We start from the raw sequence: 22,474 nt of genomic DNA on the forward strand, positions 1-22,474 counted from the left end.
CTCTGTTATTAAAACAGTGGCAGTTCCAGATGCATTTTCTGTTGATGTATCAGCTGTATTATTTCTCTGTATGAAAAGTATTATTTGTTGTGGCAGTTCCCAGTAAACTTTAGTGGTCTTATGTAAAAATTCAGCAGATTCTGGAGAGAGAGAATCCTCCACGCAGGCTAGGAGTTGACAGATGAAGGACTAAAGGGACCCTCATTATCCCTTGGGGGTTATTACAAATATATAGTCTTACTAAACTTAGGTGAGAAATGAGAATGCTAGTGAACCAAGTATATAATAAATAACGTGGTATTGTTATTCCTCACAAAGTTCCCACGGACAGGAGCATCTCCTTGGAAATGGAAAGTGAGATGCAAGGCAAAGTGACACTAAATCCATTTTGTGGACACTGTTAAAATCAGTGACAGATCTCAGAGTGAAAGTTATTCTTCTTCATAGAACTTAGGCATATTTATGATTTTGTTCTTTTATCTTAAATGTACATAATTTTGTAAAATGGAAGCGTTCAACATCTCGTCTCCTTTCTCCCTTAGATTTGACTTCAAGAAATGTAAACTGCTCTATGAGAGCTTTTCCAACCAAACGAAGTCCGTTAACTTGGTTTCCCATTCCATGATGGCTTTTGACACCCGCTATGCTGGGCAGAAGACCAGTCCTGGCATGACAAACGTATTCACCTGTATCTTTCAGCCCTCTAAGAACAGCAGCACTACCCAAGGATCCATTCAGATCGAACTGCATTTCAGGTAGGAGATCCAGACCCTGACTTTGCCTTTCTTTATCAGGACATTTCCTTCTGTGGACATTGGGCCAAGACCACGTCGGCTTTCGAACATCAAAGGAGCCAGGAATCAGTGAGAAGATAAATAGATAGTGGCTTATCAGTGCAGCGCACTGTATATTAGTATTCCTGTAACCATGCAGTTTCATTTATTGGCCAAAAGATGTCTCTGTTGCCTTAAAAAAAAAAGTTGTTTAGAATTAAACCAGATTCTTAAAATTAACCAGCTGTAGACTGTTTTAATATGTAAAGTGACTTGGGGAAGGAAGAAATTGTGCTTATGTAAGGGGAAAATAAAAGTCTTTTGGTCTATAGAGATAGCAGAAGGGAAAGTGGTTTTGACTTGCATTATTGATTTGTCCATGCAAGTCTTAATGACTGACTTCTTCATGTAAAAAGAGCTTTAGCCTCTTTGAACTAGATTATGTTTTTCTTCCTGGTATTATGGGAGGCAGTGTTGTGTGTAGAAAGAGCCCATGTTTGGGGATCGTATAGAGCTGGGCTCAAACCTCGCTCTACCACTTTCTAGTAATGCATCCAAGGACAAGTTCCTTCATCTCTTTCAGCTGCATTTTCATCTTCTATGAAATAGGAAAGAATAACTGTGCCCACCTGACCCACCTCATGATAGGGTGGAGGTAATGCTTAAGATATTCCGGCATATACCGCTTGGCACAGATGGGAGCTGTTGTGATGATTCCTGATGTAGCTTGTGTTATTTGATGACACACTACTGTAAGATTTTATGACTAGGTGGGCTTAGACTGGAAAACTGAAAAATTAGGTCTGATGGATAGAGATTCAAAAGGAGACCTTGGGAGCTGATGTCGGTTTCATTCTCTTAGTGTTTCATGTTACCAGGTAAGTCGTAAATATAAACCAGTAAGTAAGAAGGCTGGGAAAGACATCTTGGTTAGGCAAAAAAGGAAAAAAAAAAATTATCAGGATTGTTCTTATATTTGTATGTTTAAATATGTCTGACATTTCAGTGTGCTGTTCAGTGACTTCCTCGGGGTTGAGGTTTTTTTTAGGGATGGGTCATGATCTCCGTATGCCTTTAGGAAGTCTAGCAAAGTAGATATTTAAACTTTTGCATGAACTTTAAAAAAGTTCAGTAATAAGAATGATAGTTGCGTCTTACTGAGCCGCACCATGGACCATGCACTTTACCCACCTTTAACTTAATTCTCACAAGTCTGTCCAGTGGGTCACTTCTTCCCTGTTTTACGGATACCGATATAGAAGCTTGGAGGGGGTTAAATAACTCTTGTAAGATCACACAGCCAGTGAGTGAAGTAGTCAGAACTCAGACTTGGGCTTGGGCCTCTGATTTCAAAGCCCATGTCTTTTCTAACAGTTGTCAGGCCTACCACATTTTAGTGATTGGCCTGACTGTAGTCAGATGATAAGCTGGCTGTGATTTGCAGTTCCTTTGTTTGAAGATGATGTTTATTTGAACAGAGGGCTTGCATGTATTGCTCTTTGGCCCATCTGCAGAAACAGTTTCCTTTTGGGTTTGCTTTGTTGTTGATCTGGCTTCCTAAATATCATCTAGTTGTCCCACTTATCATATTTTTAATGTAGAAGGAGCTTTAAAATATTAATATATTTATATACTGAAGGTGTATAATTTCTTGGAGGCTAATAATAAAGTCCTACACCTTGGCTCTTGCTAACAAAAATACCATGGTTAGTGATAGGGTTAAAATGTTCTCTTGATTGGAACTTCTGAACGCCTTCTGTGTCTCAAGAAGAATTGCTCTTCTGTTGGGAATTTGTGTGTCAAATATAAATCACTTCACAGTGTTTAAAGGCTTGAAATATTTTCCAGAAAGGGGATCAGACACACTTTGACTTTTCCAGTTAGTTCATAGCTCTGACGATCTGTGTTCAAAATGGGGTGGAAAAATTTTACTGAGGGCAACATTTTTTCTCTGTTACAAAAGGGTAAAGTGTTTCTGTGAAAAATGCTGCGTCTGTATGAAGGAGACATGCACCATTGTGCCCTTTTTCTAGAGGCAGTGAGCCAGGTTTAGGAGAAATAAGAGCCCAGAGAAGTCAGCCTTAAAAATATCTCCCAATCACCTTTTCCTGAACAGAAGCCCCTTTTAGGACTGGGAAGCAGGTATGTGACTCAGGGCCCCAGAAGCGATTTTGGGCTCATAGAACAAAGTTCAACCCAGAAAACTCTATAGGGGTGTCCCTAGCCCATCTTTCTTCTATCTTACCCATCTGTGCCTACTGATATACTCACAGGGCCTGGATAAGCCCCTGACCACACCATGGTTTGAGGCCAGGCCTGAGAGTCCTCCTTGGACTATAATTCTGTATTTCACCCCAAATATAGAATTTGGGGTAATGAGGACAACAAAACTAATACTCTCTCCCCTTCTCCCGCATCTCTACTTCTCGGGCGCTTGGGGTTATACACCCACAGTAAATGTCATCTTATTTGTCTGCCCTCTTTGGCTAAAAGATCTGGACTTTCAGACCCGTTCCAGTTAGAAAAACCATTTCATACTAGTATGTAAATTGGATGTTTATAAAGAAGTGATCCTAGACGTCAAAGAAAGAGTGCCTCATTGATCTTCTAGAAACAGCCTGTAGGGAAGGGAACTGACATTTTTCGAACCTGTTATGTGCCCGGCACTTTATCTCTTACAGTGTTATTATTTCTCATTTTATAAGTGGGGAAGCAGGCTCCGAGAAGGTAGGTGGCTTACCCAAGATAACACAGCTTATAAGTGACAAGATTTAAGCCTGTGCTCTTCCTACTACACCGGCATTTCTCAGCCTCAGCGCTGGTGACATTGTGGGTTAGAACATTCCGTGTTGTGGAGCCTGTCCTGTACGTTGTGGGATGTTTAGCCTCATCCCTGACTTTGCCCACCAGATGCCTAGATGCCTGTAGGAACCCCTTCAGTTGTGGCAAAAATATCTCCAGGGGACAGAATCACCCCTGGTTGGGAACTGCTGGACGACATGCACTCTATTGCTTTCTTATAGCATATTCCTTTTTGTTGAAGAATCTGACTGACTTCTGAAAACATACACTGAATATTTTATTAAACCGGATTCAGAGTTTATTGATACTCAAAGTTCAGTTTAGAGAATGCTGGAGTACCACCTGCCCCAATTGAGTCACATATTTGCAAGTTAATGAAATATCATATTTCTCTTTTCCTATTTTATTTTTATGATCTTCCTTCTTGTAGGTCTACAAAGGATTCCTCCTGTTTCACAGTAGTTCTCAACAATCTCCGTGTGTTTCTCATATTTGACTGGCTGCTTTTAGTGCACGATTTTCTCCACACCCCCAGTGATATTAAGAAGCAAACTAAAGTTACTCCTTCACGCCACCGTAACTCTAGCAGTGAATCTGCTGTAATTCCCAAAACCGTGAAAAGTGGAGTAGTTACCAAGCGGTCTTCCCTTCCTGTGTCTACTGAAAGGCACCTGGAAGTCAAGGTCAATGTAACAGGTAAGTATATGTAGTTGTGAGTCACTGATTCTTAGTTTGGATATTAGGCTCCATATGTGTCTTACAGGATGACTTTCCTGTTGCCTCTGTATTTTGACACGAGCACTCTTACACATTTGCATCCTTTGCAGACCAACAGGTGTCAAAAGTTCCTGACCTCCGTTTTCAGGTGGGATTGCCTGGCCCACACTGAGCTGGCCCACACTGGGCTTCAGGATCTAGTCCCTCTCCTCTGCCGCCCTAATGCATGTGCCTGGCCTGAATACCCACCTGGGCAGTGGTCTTTTTTCCCAATGTTAAATCTGGCTTCAATTTTCTGTTTGATCTCTAGGGCCCCAGCAGATGTACCTTACAGAGTTTAAGCAAAGGTGGTATGTGAAAATCTCAAGTTTAGAAGATAAATAAGTGAGGGGATTGTTACTTTCTTTACAAAAAGAATATTTTCCTTTACAAACAGATTTAGTACAGTTTTTGTTAACTAGTAGACTCTTGCAGTACATCTGTACGTATGTGTGTATTTATTGTTATATCTGTGATATACCCTATCTACTGCTCAGTGGTTTGGAAGAAGCTGGAGAGCACACTGCACTTCAAGTGGATTTAGTTTCAAAAGTTCAATTTATACATGTTTTTTGATGAAAACGAAAAGTAAATTTGCCATGTACAGATGAATAGAAAACTGTCTGTATCTACTAATTAAAAGAAGTCTACATTAAATTAGTCCACATTCTTTGTAAACAACTTAAACAGCTACATAGATGACCTAGTGCTTTATGCTGCCTAACCAACATTAGTATCTGAATCTACTTCCTGGGATTTTTAAAACAGGTCGTCATTTGGCGAGGGAGCTTCTGAATGTCTGTTCTGCCTCCCAGGAGACCTAGCTTAAGACTATATGCTAAAGAGAGAAACTGCATCTCAGTCTTTTCTGCCCGTGCAGTGCTCTGTCAGCTCAGCTGTGGCCGGCCAGATACAGAGAACTTGTTCGGGGTGGGAGTGAAGCAGAGTGTCGGCAGGCATCCTGCAGAACATATCTTTGTGGCCGATGTGTCAGCCCCCCACCCAGTAAATGTGCTGCCTGGTTTGCGACAGCCTGCTGCTTTCCACTTCACAGCTTTGGCTTAGTTGACCATGCCGTCCTTTCCAGGCACGGAGTTTGTGGTCGTTGAAGATGTGTCCTGCTTCGATACCAACGCCATTATTCTTAAAGGCACCACAGTGCTCACCTATAAGCCCCGGTTTGTCGATCGGCCCTTTTCAGGAAGTCTGTTTGGCATTGAGGTAAGAAGTCTGTGTGTTGATTGAAACACTAAATGTTTGGCTCAAGAGAAAAGCGTCTGGAGGAGAATTTTACCTCCTCAACTTTCATTCAGGGAAATAATTAACAGGATTGGAGGGCCCTTGTCCTCTTCTCTTCACTTTCTCCTCAAATCTACCAGGTTATTCTAATGTGTGAGTTCAGTCCCCCAGTATCAGGCTGTGACTGTGTGGAGGCACTTTTACCTCTTGCTCTCTCACCCTCCCGTCCTCAGAAAGTCCGAGGAAGCTCTTCTAGTCCGCATTACCCCGCCGGGCTCCTTGTCGTGTCCTCTAGTTCTGCAGGTCTAGGCCCTGGCGAATTGTGAAGGTGAGGAAGGGGTCGTTGTTTCTCCTGTATCCCCTTCCCCACCTTGAGTGCTTGTCCCTCCGAAGACCTAGGGCTTTGTGGTCATGGAAACTTGTCTATAAAAGTGTTAAGGACTTTTTGTGTTATCCTTCTGGGAGTCTCTGATCTCTAAAAGGGCACGTCTAGAGAGTCAGGCCTGACCTAAAGGACTGAGTCTCTAATAGAGGAGCTTGTGGCTCTGATCTGATCTCATGAAGGAACTAATTTGCACTGGGGTGGCTTTTGTAGCCAGAAAATTACATTATACAGTGTTAAGCAAAAACTGCCCTGCCTCGTTTTAAGCCAGGATGTGTGGAGACAGAAGGAGAATCGAGGTGGATTATTATCTCTGTCAAATGTTCTTAAGTCACTGATCTTAGCTAACATTCCTCTTGTTAGAATATTAGAATATTTGGTCAGGGATACTCATCATTTCCTTCCCATTTATGATTAAGCTTTTTCATGCCCAGTTCTTTCCAGTGGTATTTCAGAGGTTGAACGAACAAAAATTATTTTCACTGTCAGCAGCATATGGAACTTCTTCTTCTTTTCTTTTTTTTTTTCTGGTCAGAAATAGCTGAATAAAACCTGTAGAGATTTTATTTCTCTACCCCTTGTTTCTCTCATGTAAAGAAACCTCAGTGTGAGAGGAGGGATTTGCATGCTGGTGTGATGTGAGTTGGTCATGAAATTGCGATTCGTCTGCTTTCCAGGCCACCACAATACCAGCTTTGAATGGAAAAGTTTAGTGATTAATTAATGAACTGTCAGGTACAATTGGGTTTTGTGTAGCAGAAGCCCCTGAAGGAAAAAGGAAAATGAAACTTTCCTGCTCCAAAGCCTTAGAAAAACTACATGGCAAAATATTTGAGATTCCTGGAAATTCCTTTCAATCTTGTTCTTTAGGCAGCACAATTGGATCTGAATTTTAAGATCACCCTAATACATCATTGGGGGAGAACTTATAAAGAAAGCAAAATGAGTTAATCTTGAATATAGCAGAGGACCTTGGTGTTGCATGTTTTTCAGTAGCACTAGAAAATGCCAAAAAGCGGGGAGGGAACAAGGGAGACCAAAGCAATGTTTTCATCTGTCTTCTTGAGTGTGCAACATAATTTGGTCCTAGAATGGGAGTCCTCCCTCCCTTTTCTCTCCCCATAAATATGTTTTTTTTTTTATTACAGGACATTTCAAACATACACAAAGGAAACAGAATAATATAATGAACCCCTGTGTACCTTTCACCTAGGTTCAAAAATTAATGTATTTATTTTCAGTTGTGAAAGTAACAACTATATTACATAAAATTAGGGAAGGGGAGGGGAAAAAATCACCTATCCCACCTTACATAATCTCTCTTGACATTTTGATGTGTTTCTTTCCATATGGTTATGGCATAATATTATTTTGATTGGGCTGCTTTTTCACATAACCTATATTGTACCCGTCTTCTTATGTTTCATATGGTCTTTTAAACTGTTCCTTTTAAATGGCCACAAAATATTCCACCGAGTAGATGTGTTAAAACTTTGGTTGCTCTTAATTTCTTGATTAACTGTTAAATAATGGTTCAGTGAATTTTTCTGTGTTTTGCATTATTTCCTTGGGCTAGTTCCTAGTAGGAAGTAGGATTACTCGATCAAAGGGTGTGATGTTTTTTTTTTTTTTTTTTTTTTTTTTTTTTTTTTTTTTTTTTTTTTTGTGGTACACGGGCCTCTCACTGTTGTGGCCTCTCCCATTGCGGAGCACAGGCTCCGGACGCGCAGGCTCAGCGGCCATGGCTCACGGGCCCAGCCGCTCCGCGGCATGTGGGATCCTCCCAGACCGGGGCACGAACCCGCTTCCCCTGCATCGGCAGGCGGACTCCCAACCACTGCGCCACCAGGGAAGCCCGGGTGTGATGTTTTTAAGCCTCTTGTTATATATTGCTAAACTGCCTTTCCCACGGGCGAACCACTGCGCTCCTGGCAGTGGGTGAGAACCTCAGCCTCCCCCTTCACAATGTTCATTTCAGTGGTTGCTCTGGGCTTTTGATATTATAGGGCTGAGCGCTTCTGAGATGGTCTCCTTTTCTCCTGATGGTTAGACTCTTCCTGAATCAGACATTAATTCCTGCCATATTGCATATTTCACTCTCTAGGTGTTTTCATGCCGACTAGGAAATGAGCAAGACACAGCTCTTTCGATTGTTGATCCAGTACAAATCCAAGTGGAGCTGGTGGGGAATTCTTCTTATCAGAATAGTTCAGGATTGATGGATGCATTCAATAGTGAAGACTTCCCACCTGTCTTAGAGGTAATGATGACAAATCTGTGTAACACACTGAGACACTCTCAAACACTTTCCTTTGCTTGAACTACTTACTTAATTGTGCCAAACTCAACAACATTTTCGTTACTTCAGCAAATACAAAATAAATATGACAGTGTCTCTGCCCTAGAAGATCTTTCAGTCTTGTGGAGGATAAAAGACCTTTTAATTGTCTGGTGTGATCTTGAAGTTGTATAAAACTTTACAGAAAGCAGAGTTAGGAATATTGACTGAGTGAAGCTAAAAGGGAGTCTGATCAGAGGGGTAGGATGTAAATAGGCCGAGAAGGAGAGCATTCCAAATTAGGAAGCAGCAGAGTCAGGGGCAGAAATGGCCCAGCAGACCTGAGACCGAGGGAGGTCTCACTAGAAGAAAGAAGTCTATAGGGCAGTGAGGAGGAGAGGGGAGGAGAAGCAGAGCAGGTGAAGCCAGGCAAGGACGGCTTAAGACTTCGTGTTTTATTTCTTCGGTAGAGGGGGAATAATTAATTAGTAATCCATTTGAACCATAGGAGGATTGAAAGAGACAGAAAAGCCATTCTGATTCTTGGGCTTCAAAAAAAAAATGAAAAATGAGTCATAAATAAAGCACTATACCCAGACTTCAAACAGACATCCCATTTTAAAGTGGTCTTGTGTTGGTGTCTGTACTGCTTTTACCGGTGGTAGCTGAGTTGCTGTTGTCTGAGGAAGACCAGATTTTCAGAAATATTAATGTGGAACATGACTCATTTAAAGTTCTGTTTGAATAAAGGAGAGAGAAATTTTGTTGGGTGGTCAGAGATTTAAAAAAATTAAATAGATTAAAGCAAAATGGATTAACAGAGTGTTGCTAACAGGTGATCCTGTCTCCACCAGAGCCATTCTCTGATCCTCTGCTTTGATGATTAATATGCTTGTATGAAAATCATTCTACTGAAGTATTAAGGCCCCTAGTAATTTTCCTTGCTTAGTATTTTGTATTTGGTACAGTTTTGTGACATTTGACCTCACAGCTGAGACATTTTACCTCATGGCTATTCAAGCTTAATTTCAAGATCTCCCCTGTCTTCACAATGAGAGATGTCTGTTGGATTTCTAGAACTTGAATTAGAGTGATACCTCTAAGAGGTGTGGACACAAAAGCAAGTGCAACTTTAAAAACTGCCACCTTTTAAATTTTGTTAGATTCAGTTACAGGCCCTGGATATCAGACTCTCCTATAATGATGTTCAGCTGTTTCTTGCCATTGCAAAATCCATCCCAGAGCAAGCTAATGCTGCAGTACCAGACACAGTGGCCTTGGACGCTAACTCCTTCAGCAGTTACCTTCCTGGTGCATCTCAAAGGGGAGAGGAAATCAGAGAAGCGACAAGACACACCTTAGACCCTGTCTTGGGTAGGTATTAACCATAAAACCCACTCAGTCTTCCCAAAACTCCCCTTCTTTTTAACTTTTCAGATTTTCTTTTGCACAGTTAAATTGTTCAGGGTATAATTGTGTCATTAAGTATAATTGTAGGTCATAAGTATGACTAATTTTTTTTAATTTAAAAATAAACAGCCCAAACCAACTGTTCTAGCCTACAGTATTTTTCCTTTTATAGTTTCTTCCAGAGATATGGATAATGCTAAGGTTTAATTCTAAACTTCAAGTTTTCCTCCAAAGTTATATGGATAATAATACTAAGTTTCAGTTGTAAGCATTTAAAAGGCAGCCAATATAGGGAAAAGACTTAAAAATTTCAGGGTACAGTTGATAAATTGTAATTAGGAGCTTACTTTTGCCTATAGCAGTGCAGTGTTTGAGTCCCCAGTTTCTGAATTTCTTTTCTTGTTTTTTTTGGTTCTTTTTTGCTTCAATTAGTCTGTGGGTTAATTTACATTAAATTACTTACAAAAATATATATACCATTTTCCCCCCCTAGAGTTACAACTGGCTAGACTGCAGGAGCTGGGGTTTGGCATGGATGACTGCCGCAAAGCTCTCTTGGTGTGTCAAGGTAATTTGAATAAGGCTTTCCTTTATCCGCTGTTTACCTTGATAAATGGTAATGTTTGATAATGTTTATCTTTCCATGAGCTGGAGTGTGTTTTGGAGACCCTCCATGATTTTCTGTGGGCTAAAGATAATCTTGGGCCAGTAATAATGAGACACAGGATTTCATAGTGGACATGGCTGTGGGCTCTGGAGCTGACTGCCTGGCTTCAGATCCTTACTCTGCCACCTGCTGGCTACTTGTTCGTGACTTGGGCAAGTTTCATGTCTCTGTACCCGTGCTTCCTTATCTGTAGAGTGAGGATAAGAGGACATCCCTCAGAGGTTTGATATAAAGAAGTCACTGTATGCAAAGGACATGAGAAGGTACCTGACACACAGCACGTGCTCTGTAGATGTTAGCACTGTTGCTAGTGGGAGTGGTAGTGGCGGTGACGCTGGTAGGCATGGCCATCTATTGAGCTCCTCTGGGCCTAGTCCTGCTTCTTGTTGAGTCCTCATACCCTTGGAGGCAGGCATTATTACCCTCACTCCAGTTGGAGAGGCCGGCTCAGATAGGGTACATAAAGTCGTCTCAGGCCACCTGTTAATGCGGGGCTGGGATGGCTTTGAAGCCAGGTGTGCCCGTGTTCTTTCCACTGCATCACACTACCTCTCCACCTCCCTCTTTGTTCCCCTTTCTCTTCAAATCAGAGATACAGCAAGAGCTGTATTTTTTCCCAGTCTTGATACTTGCATATATATTCTCTCTTTTTATTTCTTTATGTACTGTATACAGGCAGACCTTGGAGATATTGGGGGTTCAGTTCCAGACCACCGCAATAAAGAAAATATCGCAATAGAGCGAGTCATACAAATTTTTTGGCTTCCCGGTGCATATAAAAGTTACGTTTACACTATACTGTAGTCTGTTGAGTGTGCAGTAGCATTATGTCTTAAAAATGTACATGTCTTAATTAAATAATGCTATTGGAAAATGGTGCCAATATACTTGCTCGACACAGGGTTGCCACAAATTTTCAATTTGTAAAAAGCACAGTATTGGCAAAGTTCAATAAAACAAGGTATGCCTGTGTATCCAACACACGTGTGTGTGTGTGTATATATACACACATGTAATTTATACATGTTGGTAGATCGTATTGCAAATACAATTTTATAGAATTATAATTACAATTTTATTATAATATATACTTAATAGCATCGTCTTCCCATGTCATTAACATTTGGAAACATTGATTTTTTTACATTGATCAGAGGATACATTATGATTTAACCATTCTTAAGTTGTTTTTCATTCTTTCATTATCATACACAATTGTGTAATAAATATTTTTGTGTATGAACTTTTGTCTACATCTTTTAACTATTTCTTTGGTAGTGAGACTTAATATTGTAAAAACTGTATCAGAGAATATAGATATATTTTTGAGGCTCTTTGCTTGAATTGACAAATCTTTTTTGAAAAGGATTGTACCAGGTTAAACTTTGACCACTTAACATGGTTTCATCACAATTGTTTGCATTACCTGTCTTTTTCCTCTGGAGAAAATGAAGGTAGACCTAGTTATCTTGTGTTCCTTAGTTTTGTTTTTACCTAGTCATCATTGCTTCTTGGTTTAATTAACTTCATATCCCCTTAATGTTTACATTTCCTACTTTTTACTCTTTCTTTAACAATTCAGACACGTTAGAAAAATTTCTAAGAGCCTTTCGGATTTTAATTTTTATTTCTTTAGTAACTAAGGTTTATTTCCATCAATAACGAAGGTGATAATACCAACTAATGTTCATAGAGCCTTTGTGATATGCCAGGCTCTGATCTGAGAACCTCCCACGTACTCATTTGTTTCCTCCTCATGTCCGTCCTGTAAGCGGGTGCTGTCGGGCATAGAGAGATCAAGTAACTTGTCCAAGATCCAACATCTGGTAAGTGCCAAGATCAGAAGCCAGGCCATCTTGCTCCAAAGCCCATGCCCTTAACCACTTACCACTGTTACATGCACTGGCCTCTGGTAATTTATAAGTGTGGGGTTGCATTGCTTTTCTTTTTTCTGTTCTGTTCTTTTTTAGCTTTAGCAATCTGGTTGTGTTCAGGGGGTGTTATTTAATAGTTTTCTATTACACACATGGTTGAGAAGACAAAGTATGTACAACGTAAGAGATTTGAGAACACTTAACAAAGCAGCACATCAGGATATGCAAGACTACATAGGGACGATTAAGTGTTATAGTACCGAGTGGCACCTGGAATGTTGGATCCTCTCCTTTCCTCTTTTCTCCTCTCCTTCAACAGATGTCACAGTAGAGGAAGGATGGCTTCCTGGAGACATTTTGAGCCAGGTCGTGAAAGGTGCGGTAAACTTGAGCGGAGGTGTGCAGCAAAGAGGGCCTTGTTCTGTTTGCTAAAGAGCAGGATTCCTGTTATTGTGCTGTTTTTTCTTTGTTATGTCTGTCTGGCATTAAGGTTCTCTTGGGCTGTCCAGTAGGTCCCTATCAAATGTATTTCTCTGTTTCCTCTCTGATTTGCTTGAGTAGCAGTGGGAACGGATTGAACTGATCACCTTTTAATTTCTTTGCAGGTCAACTGAAAAAGGCAGCAAGTTGGTTGTTCAAGAATGCTGAACCCCTGACGTCTCTTGCCCTGGCCTCTAACAGCCGAGAGAGCCAGGTGGCTGCGCCGGCATGGTTGATCTCGGGCGTGGAGATGAAAGCCGAGAGCGTGTGCATCTGCTTCATCGACGACTGCATGGACTGCGACGTCCCTCTCGCTGAGCTCACCTTCTCCCGTGAGTGCTCACCCGACCCTCGGGTTCATGGAGAAGACGTGCAGTGAACCGCCGTCTTTTCTTCATGTTGTTCATGCTCTCCCGCACTTAATAGAATGGGAGAAATTTAGATGATGGTTTTACATATGTTTTCCATTATTTGTATTTTAAAGAAACGTGTATTTATTTGCCATATGTGGCCTTCAGACCATGGCTTGGGAATAATAGAAATTGTCATTGATGAAATTTCTGTTCTGTTAACAGCTCTAGTTAAATAATCCCTGGTCTCTCCATTTTGTTTATCTTTTCGTGTATCTAAAGATTGTAGGGAGTACTGTTATTAAAGGAATTTAGAAGATAAGCTTAGAAAGTAATGTTTCCAAGCTGTATGTCTTTTGAAAATTAAAAAACACAGAGGCTCACCAGAGTCTCCTCCGTAGGCCGGGTAGGAGGTGAAACCCTATTCACCTGAGAGCCGTCCTTCAGCAGAGTGGAGACCAGGGCAGGGGAGGGCTTTATCCTCAGTCGCATCTTTGCAAGCTGTGTCAGATGAGGTTTCTGAGGAGAGTAAAGGAGAATCTCACTGCTGTGTTTACTTTTAATTTTCTTCTGTTTTGATCTTGCTAGCCTCTTTTCCCTTCAAGGAAAAGTTGATTCTGGGGATTTGATTTGACCTTTTACACATTGTGGAGATTTTCCTTTTCCCTGTGCTTCTAGGCACCACAACGGCCACTTGATTGAAACTAACAACTGGAATTTTGACTGTTTCCATGAGTATCTTTTCTGCAGAAAATAATTATTTCTTATTTTTCTACGGTACTCTTGAAATTTTGAGCTAATATTTATGAAGGCATGACTGTTCTCATTACTCTACCTTCTTTTCAGATATTCAGGTAGAAATATGTTTTTTAATGTTCCCACAGGCTTGAGATACACCTGGGTGTTGGGGCCGGGATTGGTGGGGAGGCAAATGAGGCATTTACCTCATTCACAACATTTAAAGGGGTACCACAAAACTCAGTAATTAAGATAAATGATATTTTAATGGAGTATTTTTAAAAATCAGAATTTATTTAAAAAAAAACCATGATGAACAAAATATCAAATTTTGATACATCTGTGTGTTCTCCTATAAGATCACCAGTGGTAGCTGTAACTAACATCTCTTTGTTTTATTTTTATTAAGGTAACGTCAGTTTATAACATTATATAAGCTTCTTGTGTTCAGTATTATATTTCCATTTCTGCATACATTACCATGTGCTCACTACCAAAAATTTAGCTTCTATCCATCACCATACAGTTGATCACCCCTGCTCTCTCCCCTGTCCCTTCCCCTCTGGTAACCACTACTCTGTTCTCTGTATCTATGTGTTTGTTTTTCTAACATCTCTTCTATATGATTTGTCAGCAAAAGAAAGTTTTGGTTGTTCCCGCCCCGCCACTGCAATAAGATTTGCTTTCATTGCAGGTGTGAATTTTCTGCAGCATGTAAGAACTAGCCCTGAAGGCTATGCCCACTTCACCCTTTCTGGAGATTATTATAACCGTGCTCTTTCAGGTCAGTTTAAGTATCATGGGATTTAAAAAATACACTTCGACATTTGCCTGGGCCTATTTCTACATAAATCCTACATGAGGCAAAGGGGTGGGATAGGACAGGGAAAGATGAAAAATAAGTGACTGCACAAGCACAAAAGGTACAGATTTTTCATATTTCTAAGAATATATTTGATAAGTCACAACTGAATTCTTTAAAAAGAAGTTTTGGTAGTTAATTCCTTTTCATCCTGGAGTTTAGCTCATTTCAGAACATGAAATTGCTCAATTGTGAAGGATCATTTGTCTGGCCTTGATAGTAGCTAAGTTTCAAGTGAGATTTAAGCCCATAAGCATTTTAAACTTCAGGCCTCCTCACTCCCTATTGGACTTGTTTGTCTCGTTAGAAGAGTACTGAGTCAGTGACAACTATAACCTGCCGTACCTACTCCCTAGTGTAGGACACAGTTGATCAGGGCAGGCTGTTCTTCCAGAGACATAAACTTGGATATACTACAAGGTATTTTCAGGTTTCTTTCCTTCCATTGGAAAGACCAAGGTAAGGGCCTATACAGATGGACATTCAGGAGCCATCCTCTATCAGGGCTGAATAGTTTGAGCTGCGACGTTCTTTGCCTTAAGAGAGTTCTTCGTAGGTGTGGGTGGAGTAAACCAAGTTGTGTCGAAGAGGGGTTGCTCCCTTGATGTCATTGGAAAGTTAAGCTTCCAGTGTGTTGTGCTGCTGCTGATTGTTCTAGAGTACGTGTCACATTCGATTTTATATGTTAGTTAACATTCTCCCCTCTCTGATCTGGATTCACTTAAAGGCAACACTCTTATTTCCTAATTGTTCAAAATGTTTAACTTGAGAATAATGGCCCAAGCCTCGCTAGTTAAGAGAAAGTTTTACAGGGCATGTGGTAGCTATTTTTTTGAGAATCATTTATTTTCCCAGAGCAAATATTGCTTACTTTTAAAGTTGCATGAACGCATTCAGGTCATTAGTGCTACATGGGGTGAGGAGATGAATGTACCGACATTACGCTACATGTTAGATTAGATTTGTATTGGTAAATCGCTTCATCTATGGCTGATGGAGTGTATTTAGAAAACTGTTAAAAAATTAACTGGCCCTGAAAAGTTGTCTTTAAAACTACAGTGAGATACCATTTTTCTCACCCAATGGACTGGCAAAAAGGAAGTGTGACACTACTAAGTATGGTGAAGATATGAGCCCTAGAACTCTTATTTCCTGCTGTCAGAATTGTAAATTGGGACGACCACTTTGGAAAACAGTTTGACATGACTTAGAAGCATACTCAGCAATCCTTCAATATACTTCTTCTAGACCTGTACCCTAGAGAATCTCCTGTCTATGAGTACTAGGGAACAAGTACAAGACTGCTTCCAGAGTGGTCTTCCTAATAGCGGCAGAACTGGAATCAAGTGAAATGTCTCTTAGCAGTAGAATAGATAAATAAACTGTGGTATGTTCATAAGTGGATTACAGTTCAGTGGTGAAGATAATGTACCACAGCTACATGGCATCAATGTGAGTGAATCTTAAAGAATGCTATTGAGCAAAAATAGAAACTTGCCAAAGAATACACACAGGGACTTCCCTGGTGGTCCAGTGGTTAAGAATCCCCCTTCCAATGCAGGGGATGCGGGTTCGATCCCTAGTCGGGGAACTAAGATCCCACATGCTGCGGGGCAATGCAACAAAGATCCCGCGTGCTGCAACTAGGACCCGACACAGCCAAATAAATAAATAAAGAAAGAAAGAAAGAAAAAAAGAATACACACTGTTGGATTCTGTTTATGTGAAGATCCCTAACAGGACAAACTGTATTCTTAAGAAATGTATACATAGGTGATAAAAGTATAAAGAGCAAGGAAATGATTAAAAATTCAAGCTAGGGCTTCCCTGGTGGCGCAGTGGTTGAGAGTCTGCCCGCCGATGCAGGGGACACGGGTTCGTGCCCCGGTCTGGGAGGGTCCCACATGCCGCGGAGCGGCTGGACCCGTGAGCCATGACCGCTGAGCCTGTGCGTCCGGAGCCTGTGCTCTGCAATGGGAGAGGCCACAACAGTGAGAGGCCCACGTACCGCAAAAAAAAAAAAAAATTCAAGCTAATGGTTACTTGGAGTCGGGTGGAAGAGGTTTGGTGGGCAGTGGTACTCAGGGGCTCCAAAGGCACATATAATTTTCTGTTAAGCTGAATAGTGAGTACGTGAGTGTTTGCAGTGATTTTATTCTTTAAACCATACATATATGTTGTTTATATATAACTTTTGTACATATGACACGTTTTAAAATAAAAATTTGGAAAAATTTAAATTAATGAATTTCAAGTATACCTATTTATTCAGCCAATGGGTTCTTGATGTAAGCAGGGTAATCAAATTTAATAGTTACTTCAGCCGCTGACACTATTTTTCCAACCTGAGTCTGAGACACTTTTTTCTACTTGAATATATCAAAAACAGGTCCTGCCTGCTCTTAAATAGAAGAGGGCATATACCCCCTGCCTTCCTTCCTCCCACCTCTGGGAGACCATGGTTGGGGTGCATGTGTGCTCTTGTACTCATGTCCTTGAGACAGCACAGACATTTGTAAGGTGACCTGCAGCTAAAGATGGTGTTTCCATTGTGAAATCAAGTTGGAAATAGAAAGCTATTAGCTATAGTATGTCCTTGCTGAGCATTTGTGAATGGTGTTCCCCTGTAAACTCTTGATATCTGCTGAGCAGATGTCTTATTTCCTGTGTTCTTTTAGGCTGGGAGCCATTTATTGAGCCCTGGCCGTGCTCTGTATCCTGGCAACAACAGGCAGCTAGTCGTCTCCATCCTCCTCGGCTGAAGCTGGAAGTCAAGGCCAAACACCGTTTGGATATCAATATCACCTCTGTACTAATTGGTGAGTGGAAAGCAGTCTTTAGAACATTGGTACCTTTCTGTGCGTAAGTCCCTTGTCTGGAAGACTGTTAATCCTGGTTTAGCAAATACTTGGGCCCGTACCAGACAGTTTACTCATCATGGCTGCTTTCCTGATAAACCCTAACCTGGCCTCATATTGCTTCTCAACCCATAGCTCTGGAGGTGGCATCCCATATTAATCCTCTCAGTGATCAAGCAAGAGCTTAGACTACATGGGAAACATTCATGTCCATGATGAACTTTCTCCCCATGATGCTTGGTCACTGGGACTTATTAAATGTCCTAGAAGTGAGTTTAGATTCATTTCTCTCAGACTGTTCACAGAATAATTCTTAAAAGGTATAATTTTGATTGTCTGTAGCAGGGTAGGTTGCTTGTGCTGTTTCCCATCAAGTAGCATGTTGACCTAACTCTGAAAATCACTGAGTTAAAGGGTTGCCAAGCTAATGGTGTGTGTTCTGAAAGTTTCTTTGACAACACTGAAATGTACATTCCTGGATTTGATGTAGTGTGTCAGAATCTTGTCTCTATACTTGTCTTTATATCAAAAGAAGAGTAACATCATCATATAGTCAGGTAGTGCCTACTTTCACCATGAAAACTATACTCAACTCTTTGAGTTACTGATCCACAGGATCTGATTTTTTGTAACACGGTAGTTATCTCTGAGTGATAGATAACACATACTACAGTTGTGCCTCAGTATCCAAAGGGATTGGTTCCAGCACCACACCCCATACCCCTCACCCACCCCCCACCCAAATCTGTGGATGCTCAAGTTCCTTGTAATAAAATGGCCTAGTACAATGAATACAGTTGGCCCTCTGTATCTGCTGCAAAACCCACAGATATGGAGGGCATACTATATTGAAAATCTGTGGACTTTCTTCAGTGTATGTGTTGGGTTGAGGCTCATAGAGAATATTCATTGGCTTATTCCATGTCCAGCTAGGATGGAGAGAATGTATAGTGAAATGAGACTGTAAGTTTATTGATCCCCAGATTTTAAAACCACTGTTTTACCTTTACACATTTCATTAATTTCACCAACGTAATAGTAAATTGATTTCATAATTCTTCCATATTATTTTGGTCCCCATGTTATTTCTTATATAATCTGTTCATCTGGAAGTTTAGATAAAGTTCGGGACTCTTCTTTGAAAAGCTACAGTAAACGAGAGCTAACCTCATAAGAGTTCTATTGATATTTCTGATGAGTATCTAATTAAAAATGTCTAATTAAAAATATCTTCCAAAAAGCATTCTTATCAGTGGCAAAACTGGTTTTTTTTTAAAGCTTTAATTCCTTATTCCTAAAACTGTGCTGAAACCCAGAAACATTGCTGTGACCTCTTAGTGTTTAAATAAATATCATTTCTGTAGCTAAATATTGGAGCTGAAAAACAGAAACTAACCATTCTTGTTTTAAAAAGTATAGTACTTGGGCTTCCCTGGTGGCGCAGTCATTGAGAGTCCGCCTGCCGATGCAGGGGACATGGGTTCATGCCCCGGTCCGGGAGGATCCCACATGCCGCAGAGCGGCTGGGCCTGTGAGCCCTGGCCGCTGAGCCTGCGCGTCCGGAGCCTGTGTTCCGCGACGGGAGAGGCCACAGCAGTGAGAGGCCCGCGTACCGCAAAAAAAAAAAAAAAAGTGTAGTACTTATAAATGACCCAATTTCATTCCTTTTTATGGCTGAGTGGGAAGGAATCCCAAAAAAGAGGAGATGTGTGTATACGTATAGCTGATTCACTTTGCTGTATAGTAGAAACTAACACAACATTGTAAAGCAACTATACTCCAATAAAAATTAATTTAAAAAATAAATTAAAAATGTAGTGCTTTAATTAGTATAAAAGGTCTTTATCCAAGTGTGGTGTGTAATTATTTTGCTCTTCCCGTTATAATTCTTCTCTCAAAAAAGTAAAACCACTCCTGGACAGTTGTCAGCTGGATTTCAGCCTCCTGAGTTTGGTGGTTTTTTAAATAGCCTCCCAACTGGTCTTTCTGTCTCCAAACCCTGCCCCTTAGGATGGCATGGCATGCCCTTCACAAAGCAAGTTGTCCTCTTTTCTAGACTTCTTTGCTATGTCCCTATACCCCAGTATGTTGTACCAAGTCACACCGAAGTATTCAGTGTTCCCTAAATGTGCCATGTACTTTCATGTCTTGAAGTCTTTGCATATGCTGTTCTCTCTGCCTGGAATTTCCCTGTGTCCCTAATCCTATTGGTAACCCTACCTATTCTTCAAGACCCCGAACAAAGGTCCTTACCTCTCTGAAGATTGCCATGTGCTTTGGTGTGTATTCTTCCACTTCTGCCAAAGCAGAATAAATCTTCCCCTGTTATGCACTCCCATAGCATTTTATTTGTATCTTTGTTTTAGCTCCTTTCACATTGTGGGATAGTTTTGTGATGATGGTTGTTTTGTTAATGTTAATTTCTTCCAGTGGAATATGAGGTTCTTCAGGGGACCAGCTTTCTCAGAATCTAGTGTGGTGCCTAGCATTTAGTCAGACATTCGATAAAAGCTTGTTTTGCTGAATTGAAGTCATCTGAAGTCATCCTTTCTACTTCTGTTCTTATTATCTTTGGGGACTTTTTTCTAGATCAATATATAAGTACCAAGGAATCGTGGATGGCAGATTACTGTAAACAGGACAAGGAAATAGATTCAGCCACATCAGAAGACTGGATGGGCTCTTCAGTGGATCCTCCATGCTTTGGACAAAGTAAGATTTTTCTCTACAAATGTTTGACTAAATCACCTTTGACCTACAGAGCCATGTTTCATTGAGAAATTCCGATAGAACCATCATTTTCTATGGAAAAACCTACAGGAAATTCTGTCTTCTGTAGTTCTGTTTTAGTCTTTGGAAGGGACGTTTTTTCTGGCACAAAACGCTGAACTCTTAATATGAGCTCTAATTTCACCATTGCGGGAGAGGAAGGACCTGCAGTATGCAATTCCTAAGTTCTGGTCATGTGGCAACGTGAACTGGGGCACCTGGAGATGCATCAGGAGTGGCCATTGGTCAGTTTGTGTTTTACTCATCAGAACATTTTAATTGATTGGACTTTTGGTCCGGATCTTTAAGAACATCTTTTCAGTTTTCTAAATCTAGAGACAGAGAGGTTGGATATATTCTTGAAGAGAGGGAGGGCAGGCTCCCACGTGGAAGCAAGTATTTAAAGGGGGGCCCTGTACTATAAAGTAGAAGAGAATTGAATACCCAGCCTCTTGAAGAAAGAGGAGTCAGTGTGTTCTCTGTTAACAATGTTTTCTTTCCTTATTTAATGCTTCGCCATGGAGCTCTGATTTCCTCAGAGCTGGGGAGATTGTGATGGCCAACTGCGTGGTCCTTAGTTGTTCCACAAGCCATTGTCATCCAAATTCAACTCAGCCCCAGTTCTTTCAGTGTGGTTTCTTTGGGGAGTTTTGGCTGGACTTCACATAGTTCATGAATACTTAACTGTTCCATCTGGTCTGCAAACGTGTCATGGGAAGATGGATTTTCTTAGTGTACGAAGTATTTGGTTAGTCTCTCCTCAGGGTGTATAAATGGACTTTCTATCTGCCTTGTACTTCTCGGAGGAGGGACAAGGACACGTCAGCTCTGCTTGCTCTCTATTCCCAGGCTGTTGCTTCTGAGTCTCAAGGCCATTGCTTAGGAGCCAGGGCTTTTCAGATATCATCAGCTTCAATTCTGGCTCCTCCTCTAACCTTCCCAATTTGTGTGTCAAGAGAATGTAACGTAGTCTACCCAGAAGACTCTGAATAATCTTTGTAATATGTAATGTGTCCTAGAGAATGTGTTTCTAAAAACATTATTCATGCAGAGGGATCTTAAATCCAGACTCAGTGCAAACACTAGGAAGGCCGAATCTTCAGGATTCTGATGAAGGAGCTTTCTTTTGTCGCTCTCCCACCGCTCCCCTCCCTCTTTATTTTAACATCTCCTCTTTTTTTTATAGTTCATAAGCTACCTTATCTATGTTAAATGCCTGCTAAATTAAATCTGGATTTTTATTTACTTACAGATCTTTATGGTTACTTAGGCTTATAAAGGTGTAATATATCTTTTTTATTAGGCATACACGAACATACCTAAATTTCCAAACCTCTTTACTTATTAAGAATTCTTGGATGGTAGAATAGCAGATGGGATTGTATTCTCTTCCTAGGCCTACTAAAATAATTGTTGGGCATTCGTTTGGAAAGCCAGGAGGTTTGAATCTTGTTGAACTGATCACAAACCTTCAGCTCTTATTTAAGAATATTTAGTCACATTCCCCCCAAATTTGTGTATTTTATTCAGGCCAGCTTCAAAATGAGCCCTTGACTTAGAGGTTCTTAATATGAAATTCAGCCTAAGGGAGCTGCTGATTTCTTACTGTTCCTTTAGCAGGGGAAAGAAAATAATGGCCTCATTTTTGACATAATTATTGGCTTTGTTCAGGAAGGGCTGAGATTCTGCAAGTACACCTTAATTATTAGTTCATTAGTTTTGTATTCAAGGACATTTTGTGGAAATACCAAAAAAAAAAAAATTCTAAAAGCTTCCATGTTTAATGTATAATATAAATAATACCATGAGATAACTCCTCAGAAGAGGTTGTTGAAACTTGGAACGCAGACTGATTCCTTCCCTTGAATTTTTGAGACCCGGGGGGGATTAGCATTCTACTGCTACTGCCTTTTCCATTTGGAATGGAGCAACTCCCACTAAAATCTGTACTGATTGCTCTTGGTAACTTTTCTATGCCATGGGAGAACATACATGCTTTAAATTAAAAATCCTCAAAAGGCTTGTCATTCTGTTCAAGTGACTGTGAGTACATTTTCTTTCCCCGATTGTGAAAAGAAGGAGCATGCTCTGTTAGCACAGCCTCCACATTAAAAGCCAGCATAAAAACTGTCTTGCTCACCTTGTCAAGTACCTCCTTAGCTCTTAGTAGTCACTAAAGGAATGAGCCTGTAAGTGCATGATGCTTGCTATTTTTGTAATGTACTCTATTTGTGCT

The 22,474-nt window shown here is 40.6% G+C and overlaps 1 protein-coding gene across 3 annotated transcripts in view; it reads left to right on the plus strand.

The window, feature by feature from the left end:
* Positions 1 to 22,474, plus strand: part of VPS13D (vacuolar protein sorting 13 homolog D) — a gene marked incomplete at its 5' end in the record, with an annotated part of 242,440 nt that overhangs the window by 64,032 nt on the left and 155,934 nt on the right. For all 3 annotated transcript variants that reach the window (XM_079697300.1, XM_079697301.1, XM_079697302.1), the window contains 10 exons: positions 543 to 755; positions 4,006 to 4,271; positions 5,419 to 5,552; positions 8,057 to 8,212; positions 9,394 to 9,604; positions 10,134 to 10,208; positions 12,787 to 12,993; positions 14,444 to 14,533; positions 17,290 to 17,430; positions 20,059 to 20,181. In XM_079697300.1, coding sequence (XP_079553426.1) covers positions 543 to 755; positions 4,006 to 4,271; positions 5,419 to 5,552; positions 8,057 to 8,212; positions 9,394 to 9,604; positions 10,134 to 10,208; positions 12,787 to 12,993; positions 14,444 to 14,533; positions 17,290 to 17,430; positions 20,059 to 20,181 — 1,616 coding nt within the window. The remainder of the gene's footprint in view (positions 1 to 542; positions 756 to 4,005; positions 4,272 to 5,418; positions 5,553 to 8,056; positions 8,213 to 9,393; positions 9,605 to 10,133; positions 10,209 to 12,786; positions 12,994 to 14,443; positions 14,534 to 17,289; positions 17,431 to 20,058; positions 20,182 to 22,474) is intronic.

The sequence above is a fragment of the Hyperoodon ampullatus genome (assembly GCF_949752795.1).
Source record: "Hyperoodon ampullatus genome assembly, chromosome: 2".
NCBI classification, from domain to species: Eukaryota; Metazoa; Chordata; class Mammalia; order Artiodactyla; family Ziphiidae; genus Hyperoodon; species Hyperoodon ampullatus.